The following is a 10,765-nucleotide window of genomic DNA, read 5'->3' as shown; positions in this document are numbered from 1 at the left end:
TTCCGTTTTTGATTCAGAAATAGTGAGCTAGCTGTTAGAAATAGAAGTGCAGAACACTGACTCAATTGACGTATTTATAACTGTTCCGTATTGTTTTATAGACATTAAAACGTTACACTTTGTCATTATTTAAACAGCTAATAAAACTTTAAAAAAAATACATCTACGTGTTATTCTTGGACTAATCTTTTCTTTGAATGCATCATTATTTTAGCATTTTGTTTTTAATGTTTAACCTTTTAAAGCCGTTATGCCGTTCTATTCCGTCATAATTAGACTGGGCTTTAAAGCCTTTATGACGGAATAGAACGTCATAACTAACGGCTGTCCTGAAGCCTTATGTGCTTCAAGGATTTAATCGCGGTCTGGAGGGCGTTCCTAGGATCGTAGGGACGCCCCCCAGATGCGATCCAATAATTGAAATCTCGCGATCGTATGCACGATCGCGTAGTTTCAATTTGTCTACATCGGAACAGTTGTTCCGATGTAGGCACTTTAACCCTGTCACAAAAGGGTTAATGTCCCTTTGGCAAATAATCCAGCAAACCCTTTACTGCAATGTTACCTTTTAACACACGGGGCAGCATTACTCGCGTAGCTACCCATGACACTACTAATATAACGGATTCAGGAGTTTTCCTTTACATTGAGGTAAAGAACAACTTGAGTTTTACTTTACTTCTGAAATAAACATTGCTATAAATATGTTTTCATGGTTAACATTGGTACATGGAATAGCCATATGTAACAGAATGGAAGTACAGTTTATGTTAAAAGTACCAAGGACAAACAATTTAACTATTAGAGTTCGCTTCTGAAATAAGTTTATGTTAAATCTCGTACTATACATACATATTTAGGTAGCCTTATTCTTCATAGCTACCGAATGAAGTCCCCTTTCATCTTGGGTAAAATGGTTTCAACCATCCTAAAAAACATAGACCCTCGGACACAAACACACACTTCGTGAATGGCAGTCAGTCCAGCCAATTAAAATCCCAAATGACCTACATGGAAAACCTATACCGCTAGCGTGGCTTCCCACCACAATGATTGACAGCTCCTCTTGACTATCCACGGCACAGCCTTTTCCCTTCTTTCTTGGATACTATAAAGAAATGACTGGCAGGCTTACTGAACCATACACATAACTACATCTAATCATGGAGGTGGAGCGAACTCAGATGTGAACCAATCACGGACGTCGGTGTAGAAGGTAGTGGGTGGGGCGTCTTGTCTGCCTGGAGGCCGTGAGCCGTTTACTTTTAACGGTTTAAGTCAATATACAAATTAATGCGATTAACGGAATTAAATTGCCACGACAACTAAGAAACGAGGATACGGTAAGTTGCCGTATCCGATTAAGGGACCTTCCAGGCCATTCGGGCGTGCCTCGGTGTCCTGGGTATCCCTTTGGTTACTCTCGGGGTTTGTTGTTTCCTGCATTGTTTTGACACTTTTGAGGGGAAAGTTCACAGAGGCATGGGATCCGACAGTGTCAGTACACGATATTGACAGTTGCATGTAAACGTTGGTTTTATGTTGATATGCCCTTAGTGCTTACATAGTGACATCATGTTTAAAACACGTCCGTATACATTTTAGATAAAATATTATATTTATGTGTCATAGTCATTGTAAAATATGTTAAACATTTTACCTGGCATGTTTAATATATACATACATACATACATACATACATACACACATATACAGGGACGGTAAAATGTTTAGCAGACCAAGATAAAAAGTCACTGTTCAATGCATTATATATATATATATATATATATATATATATATATATATATATATATATATATATAAAATTACTAAGGAAAATTGAAAGCCTGATGTTCATAACACTTGTTTACATTATTGTATTACTTTCTAGTCTGCATTATGGCAGTTGCGCACACATGTGCATCTCTTTTAGTTTACATGTTATATTTTTCACACTCATAATACAAATATGTTCATACTAAGCAATGCATATAATATTGTTATTAATCTTGTTTAATATGTTTTTTTTTGTGCCATGTAGGTGAGATTGGATACAAAGGAAGGAACAGCCTTCCATTACAAGTGTGAGACTACCTCCACAGCCTGTTTTTCAGACTTTCTCCACTTGAATTTCGCCTGTCCTGTGCATCTTTTGGCTAGAGACTTTGTGGAATAATCTAGTTAGTTTTCATGTTTATTAGCATGCAAATGGAGAAGTGCTGATGATGGGTCCCATGTTTTGTGGAAAATGCAGCAACCAGATTGGTCTTCACCGAACTTTCAACATTCCAGGGATTTTGTGAGAAAATTCCCTTATGTAGTCTCAAAATTAGTCTCCACAAGAAACATAGCCTGATGTGAGTAGAGGGAGGTCTTCTGGAAGGAGGTAGCAACCGCTACATTTCAGGGGATTGGGATTTTGTTGATCCCTTTCTTGTTTTGAGGGTGACAAAGGCAGAGGAATTTACTATTTTTCCAATACACCATGGTGGAGAAACAGCGCTGTCCCCTGCAGAGGGATAGTGTTTACCGCTGGTTCTCAGAGTTGACTTCCTCCCAGAGGATTGAATTTTTGTGTGGCCTTCTGGATCTTTGTATCCCATTGGAATTACGTTTTCTTGGGTCCTGCCTTGAAGATCTGGCTCATAAAGACTACCACTCACTACGGGACTCTGAAATCAAGGCAAATAATCCTGCAGATCTTGGAAGCCTCACTAATTTAACAGATGAGGTTGTCCGGAGCAAATTATTGGTTTCCTTGGCCTTGCTGGGATCAGACAACCGTGAGGCTGCAGGTGTCCTTTGCCGGACTCTTACTCACATTGATTCCATAATTAACAACTATGGACTGCAACTCAATGATGGAAGAACTGGAGATGAGTTTCTCTTGCTTTTCACAATGGCCACCAACCACCCAGCATTTAGCTTCCACCAGAAGCAGGTATTGAGGAAAGAACTTGCTCATATCCAAGGCATGGTCGACACCACCAGCCACCAAAGCACTACTGGAGGTATCCACACAATTACTACCAGTGTTCCAGCAGCCACTACAACTGTCAGCAGCAGTAAAGTATCTGCTAGCTGCCCCAAGGTAAAGAAAGGCATAATGCTAGAAAAGTGTTAATTATGTATTAAATTTAACTTTCAGTAATATTTCTTATACATTGGCTGAGATCCTTGATAATAAAGGCATTGAATAATGTATTTAGGAAAAATTAAGTGGAAATTCTAGCATTTCCACTTAATCATTAAAAGGCTTAATTTATTTGTGAAGCTGGTTTTACTATACTTTTTGTATCAGATGTGAAACATTTGTTTAATCCACTTACCCTTTCCTCAGCCATTAGATAAATGAACACAAGCCATTTTTAAAGGCCTCAAAATTGGTTGCTAAGTAACCAAACTCTGCGCAAAAACATAACCGATGTAATACAAACCTCAATGCGTATTGATTAAAAATAGCAATAAAAAGCCATGATACCTACCTAATTTTAAATGATTCAAGAAGTTGTGTAAATATGTAGTATTAAAGGGACACTGAACCCAAATTTTTTCTTTCGTGATTCAGGTAGAGCATGCAATTTTAAGCAACTTTCTAATTTACTCTTATTATCACATTTTCTTCATTCTCTCTGTATCTTTATTTGAAATGCAAGAATGCAAGTTTAGATGCCGGCCCATTTTTGGTGAACAACCTGGGTTGTTCTTGCTGATTGGTGGATAAATTCATCCACCAATAAAAAACTGCTGTCCGCAGTCTGAACCAAAAAAAAAAAAGCTTAGATGCCTTTTTCAAATAAAGATAGCAAGAGAATGAAGACAACTTGATAATAGGAGTAAATTAGAAAGTTGCTTAAAATTGCATGCTCTATCTGAATCGGGAAAGAAAAAAATTGGGTTCAGTGTCCTATTAAGGTATATTTCGGTGTTAAATCGAGCACTCTGGTTAATAGAATATTTATATTTTCAAGTAACCAGTAAAACTCAAGGGACACTGGTCAATGGAAAAAGCAAACTGACTGCTCACAAGTCTACTTAAATGATCATCTAGTGACCAGTCAGAATTCATAAGGTGTTTTGTCAGATCAGATTGCATGTGTAGTAGGTTGTAAGCAGTATTCCCCAAATGTAGAACTATAGGTTATAATGAAATCATGTTAGTTTAAAATGTAGATATTTAAGATATCTTGAATTCTAAAAAGATCTGGCTATCACTGTAAAATAGGCACATAAACAATGCCTGTAAGATTTAGGCATGACTGAACTATAATCTGTATATTTGTGAATACATGGAAATCGAGTATAGACAGAATTGTTTTAGGCAGGTTAAAATTGCGGTAAGTAAGAATGCTTTAACTCCTTGAGTGCTAATGATGGATCTGAGCCGTCGTAGAGTTTCCCAATCTGGTGCTAACGACGGCTCAGAGCCGTTGCTAGCACTCTCCCACCTTGAGGGAGATCTGGGGGCTCCTACCCCGGCGATCGGGCCTGCATAGTGACAGGCATCGCCGGGGCTTCACGTTATGCATTGTGACGTCACGCGCAATGACGTGATGACGTCACCTCGCAACTTTATTTATACTTAACTGTTAAGTATAGGAGCAGGGGGCATGCTGCTTTAGAAGCCTGTATCTCAGGCATCTAAGCAGCTACAGACCCCCAAGACCAACCGTTGGAAAGATAATCGCCTAAACCTTCCAACGGTGTAAGTCTTGGGGGTCCTTCAAAACCGCATCAATTCTTCCAGGTATACTTGCACACAGTTTAAAGGGACACTGAACCCAATTTTTTTCTTTCATGATTCAGATAGAGCATGACATTTTAAGCAACTTTCTAATTTACTCCTATTATCAATTTTTCTTTGTTCTCTTGTTATCTTTATTTTAAAAGCAGCAATGTAAATCTTAACAGCCAGACCATTTTTTTTTTTAGGTTCAGCACCATGGATAGCGCTTGCTTATTGGAGGCTTACATTTAATCACCAATAAGCAAGCATAACCCACGTAGGGCCGGCTCCTATGCATCACATTCCTGCTTTTTAAATAAAGATAGCAAGAGAACGCAGAAAAAATAATAGGAGTAAATTAGAAAGTTTCTAAAAATTGCATGCTCTATCTGAATCATGAAATAAAAAAATTGTGTTTAGTGTCCCTTTAAGTAGCTCGGCAGGTAGGTTGTTCCACACTTATTGTAGAACTCATCACAGTTCTTCTCTGGATTTAAGCATCCTCGGTTGCTTCTATCTCTTCATGTAATCCCAGCCATAATGTTGAGATCAGGGCTCTGTGGGGGCCATACCATCACTTCCAGAACTACTTGTTCTTTATGCTGAAGCTAATTCTTAATGCCGTTGGCTGCATGTTTGGGGTGTTCTCATCCTGCAGACTACATTTAGGGTCAACCAGATGCCTCTCTGGTATTTCATGATGATTAATTATGCCTGTACTTCTCAACATTAAAGGGATGCTTTGTTCTCATTATATTGTGTGTTGAATAGATACCCAGTTAGGCATCTGGAGCACTATATGCCAGGAAATAGCTCTGCCATCTAGTGCTTTTGCAAATAGTTAAAATTCTTGCAAAACTGCTGCCAAATAGTGCTCCAGAAATGGGCAGGCTCCTATGCATACGTCCCTGTTTTTAACAAAAGATACCAAGAGAACAAAGAAAAATTGATAATAGAAGTAAATTAGAAAGTTTTTTTTTTTCTTCAAAATTGCATGCTCTATATGAATCATGAAAGGAAGTTTTTGGGTTTCATATCCCTTTAAGGAGACCAAATCCCCCCAACTCCATTTGCAGAAATGCAGCTCCAAACTTGCAAGAAACCTCCACTATGCTTCCGTGTACTTTCCGCCAGCAAACAAACTGACCAAGTCCTGCTATATCCAAATATTTCAAATTGTGACTGAATCAATCTATTGCACTTGCTGCCATTGTTCTGCACCACAGTTCCTGTGTTTTCGTGCATAGTTAAAGGGACATGAAACCCAATCCTTTTCTTTTATTATTTAGGTAGAACATACAATTTTAAACAACTTTCCAATTTACTTCTATTATTTAATTTGCTTCCTTTTCTTGTAATCCTTTGCTGAAAAGTTTATCTAGTATAAGCTCAGGAGCAGCAAAGAATCTAGGTTCTAGCTGCTGATTGGTGGCTGCATATATATATACTGATTGTCATTGGCTCACCCATGTGTTCAGTTAGAAACCAGTAGTGCATTGCTGCTCCTTCAACAAATGATACCAAGACAATGAAGCACATTTGATCATAGAAGTAAACTGGAAAGTTGTTTAAAATTGTATGTTCTACCTAATTCCTGAAAGAACATTTTTTTTGGGTTTCATGACCCTTTAAGTCACTTGGGGTTGTTGCATGTTAGAGGTATGGCTCTTTGACCGGTTTCTTTGTACCTCTTCAGAAGAGCTTGGACAGTATATCTGGAAAACCCAGTCTGCCTTGAAATTTCTGCCAGGGAGAGAATATGCTAATGCAGTATAACTACCTTGTGTCTTGTTGCTGTGCTCAGTCTTGCCATGGTGTATGACATTACACTTTCTTCTGGAACCCCACCTTGTTTGACTTTTCCTTAGGTAGTTTTATTCCTCCTACGCATCTGTTGCTGTTTCAATAAATTATTGTGTTTCAAACTACATATTAAATTGAAAACCATTGGCTCCTGTTTGGTATAATTGTTTAATGATGCACCTAAATCTATGCCTACAAAATCACTGACTTTGTGCAAGTGTACCTAGAAGAATTGATGCAGTTTTGAAGGCAAAGATTGGTCATGCCAAATATTGATTTGATATAGATTACTTTGCATTTTGTTAATTGACTAAAAAATAAAATATTAACCATTATATTTTTGAAAGCATTCTTACTTTACAGCATTTTATCACACCTGCTAAAAGCCTTTGCACCGTAGTGTGTGTGTGTGTATGTGTGTGTGTATATGTATATATATATATATATATATATATATATATATATATATATATATATATATATATATATATATATATATATATATATATATATATATATATAATTTGTTTTTTTACATTTTGCCATTTAACAAATGTTTTAATTTAAAAGCGCCTGCATGAAGAAGTCCGCAACATGAGAAGTACATTTAATAAAATCTTGTATTTCATGGGCACTCAAAATATGTAGGTTGTGGAGTGCGGTTGCCCTGTTCACAGATGCCGTTCGACACATAAGTCCCGGTGCTTACTTTACTACATTAGGCTATATGGACTATGGCAAGCTTCTATTGCAATACTATAACTGTGCATTACAGCCACATCCACTCTGAGATTCTCAGGGTTCCCTATCAGTGTTTGTGTTTGCACGCTGTTTTTCATTCAGGTGACGTTAGTCAAATCTTAGCCAGTCAGCATTGTCTGCTGGCCAGGACAATGGAGGCTAGCTATCCAATTAGAGCAAGGTAATACTTGATGGCAACCAATTAGCACCACTTTGGTCTGAGAGTAATGTTACATATTGGGACAGTGAAGAGGCTGCATATCGATCCTGCTCACAGCTATTGCAGTACATTGAGCTCCATAGGCACAGCATTGGGTGAGTACAGCACAGTACGAAGTGTCACTGAATGGATGTGTTGAGAACAAGTGGGTGAATATGATTACGAGGACACCAATAAGTCACAGAAAAAAATAATTTTAAAACAATAAATTAGAAGATAAAAACGGCACTGACTGGAAGCAGGGATTAAAAACAAGATAGGACATTATTTGCCTAAAATTAGAACACTTATTGTAAAATATATCAAATGTATAACTGATTATAAAACATGCTATTTTTTAATACCTTGTGAGCCAGGGGGCTGCATGCATTGCATAATAGTGTGACAGCTCTCACTGATAACAGGGTCTTATTACAGTAATAAGTCTTAATGTATACATGTTAAATTTGTATTCAAAATAGTAATTTTAAAACTTTTAATTTGTAATCAGGTGAGGGATGTACAGTAGATCAGATGGTGCTTGGTAACTGAGCTTACTAGGTGTTATGCAATAAGATATGAGGTGCCATGGTAGACCTTTCTTATGCAGACCCAGGTACAGGGCGTGTTGGTATAAAAAGCATAAATTAGCACAAGAAATTGAGAAATGTATGCCGATACAGTTATTTAAAAAAAAAAATTAAAAAAATCGCCATTAAAATCCCAGTCGAGATATTTCATGACCAAAATCACAATATTCATTTTTTTTTCTCGGATCAAGTATATATATATATATATATATATATATATATATATATATATATATATATATATATATATATATATATATATCTATATATCCACTCTAAATGAATCTGCCCACCTTCGGTCAACCACCCGGATGTTCTGTGTAGAAAATATAGCTTCACCAAAAGACAGAGACCAACCAGGATTTTGCAAACATGGAGTCAAAATGTATTGACGTTTCGGGAAATAAACACAAGGTAGTGTTCACATGTGCCGGCTAGGACTTCAGCACCTGCAAGGTTGTAGATGGGAACTGTGGGGGTGACTTTCCGCCTTTTGGCGGGATGACTACCCAGTTACAGTATAGTATGTTGCAGTGGGTGACATGGATCATTTCGACTCATGTGATCCACCGCGTTACTCCCTAGACCTTGGTGGTGGTGTTGTGGTTACTGGTACGACCCTTGCACTATCAATGTGCTTTATATACTACACCCTCTTGAGCAGTCTATGGTCGCATTGTGTGTGTTCCTGCTAAATATTAGCCAAATCTGTTACTTAGTATAAAATGTATCGTTGAATCAGATGACAAGGTATTGTGTTGATAATCCAATGAAAAAACAAGGGGGGTATTTCTCCTCATTGTTGGTAACTATGACTAGTGTCTATGGCTATGTATGTTAAGGTCAGACTTGTATTATGTCTGTGACTATCCATCCTCTAATGTTTTAATTTTCATTCATATCACAAGAAGGTGCAAATTTACACCATGGTGAGATGAAAATTGTTTTAGAACCGATGACATAGGTGTTATTGGGGAATATATGCACAGAATTTTAGCTGAAGTGATGCACGTCTGTTTACACCGGAACCTTCCGGTCAATACACGTCACTTCCGGTCAATACACATAGCAGTTAAACACCAGAAATGTGGGGAGACTAGATTTAGGTAGTTATACCCTGTTATTGGTTTACACATGATGATGTTTTCTTTATTATTTGTTGATACACATTAGAACCAAGAATGTGTGAGTAATTTTGGTTATTTGGTTAATTAAGTCGATACCAGAAGTGACTATGGATGAGAACTTCCTGGGTCACTGGGTCACATAGAGGATATGATGTAATTTTGGCGCCTTTTTGAGACAGGAAATGGGAGGTTACTGTGTGATTGTTCAGTTATTTAAGCACATGTGTTTGTTTGCGCACTATTTTCTGAGGAACGAAACGTCAATAAATATTGACTCCACGTTTGCAAAATCCTGGTTGGTCTCTGTCTTTTGGTGAGAAAAAAAAAAAAAAATATATATATATATATATATATATATATATATATATATATATATATATATATATATATATATATATATATATATTTATATATTTATTTTTATTTTTTTAAAAGATAGATATATCTCAAAGGCTTCCTAGGCTGAAGAACATGAATGGCAAGGCCAGGAAATTGCTCTGTAGTACCATTTACTCCTATGAATGGGGCTAGAAGAGGGAGGCATATGCAGACTATTGAAACTATTGGCTAGTTATCAGTAGTATCTAAGTAGTTCACATGCGGCTAACTTCTATGCCACCCTCTGCAACTGCTTATTCATTTAACCCAGTGGTGTGCAGTGGTCGTTCAGTAAGATTCTGGGGCAATGTGAAGGGCTTGCTGTACCATTCGTCCAGCAGAGCATATACCAATTGCTTCAGAGATGTTGGAGGAAGGAATCTTTTCCCCCATCTGCACTCCAAAACTGCCCAAATGGGTTAGGTGTTTATGTAAGGTGATTGGGCTGACCATGGGAGATGATGATGTTCATCTTGGTGTTCCTTAAACCAAGACTGAACTGTTCTGGCTTTGTTTATGGGTGCATTATCATCTTGAAATATGGCATAATTGTTTGGAAATTTTTGGACCATAAGATCACCTAGAATGTCCAAAGTACTTGCTGGCAGTAACTTGGCCATTTATGGTAATGCTGGGGCAAGCTTATTACAGAGATACGGCTGCCCAAATCATTCCATATCCACCCCCATGTTTGACAGTTGGAACCAGGCAGTCCGAGTTGTATGCTTCCTTGGGAGTTCTTCATTCATAAATCCGACCTGCTGTTGGGAATAATGTTAATGAGGACTCATTGGATTATAGCACTTGTTTCCAGTCTTCAGTTGTCCAGCTTTTATTATCATGACACCACCTCTTTGCATTTTAGCATTGGTGTCTGTGATTAAAGAATTAGCAATTGCAGCTCTTCTTTGTGTGTTGGGTTTGTAAAGTGTTCTGTATACTGCTTTTGTAGAAACGGTGTCTTCAGTGCGGATATTGAGTTCTGCTTTCACTTTTGTTACATCCTTGTTAGTGTCCCTATCATTCAGTTTTGCTGAATGATATTGACCATCAAACACTAACAATGATGAAGTCTTGCCATGCTTTGTGCGCAAATAACCATGGAGACCTGCTCTTGAAACAATTTCGCTGTTATGGTTACAGATGCTCCTGTACTGGCATACAACCTAGAGCAGGGCTCTACAAACCTGGGAACCACTGG

At 37.6% G+C, this 10,765-nt stretch overlaps 1 protein-coding gene across 1 annotated transcript in view; it reads left to right on the top strand.

Moving 5' to 3' along the window:
* Positions 1-1,227: 1,227 nt before the first annotated feature.
* Positions 1,228-10,765, top strand: part of ZCCHC14 (zinc finger CCHC-type containing 14) — an 817,209-nt gene continuing 807,671 nt past the window's right edge. Inside the window, exons 1-2 of the mRNA XM_053701177.1 lie at positions 1,228-1,343; positions 2,042-3,091. Coding sequence (XP_053557152.1) covers positions 2,486-3,091 — 606 coding nt within the window. The 5' untranslated portion in view covers positions 1,228-1,343; positions 2,042-2,485. The remainder of the gene's footprint in view (positions 1,344-2,041; positions 3,092-10,765) is intronic.

The sequence above is a fragment of the Bombina bombina genome, chromosome 1 (genome assembly GCF_027579735.1).
Source record: "Bombina bombina isolate aBomBom1 chromosome 1, aBomBom1.pri, whole genome shotgun sequence".
Classification (NCBI taxonomy): Eukaryota; Metazoa; Chordata; class Amphibia; order Anura; family Bombinatoridae; genus Bombina; species Bombina bombina.
Note: the sequence above shows the minus strand (reverse complement) of the source record. Positions and strands in the feature narration are given on the sequence as shown.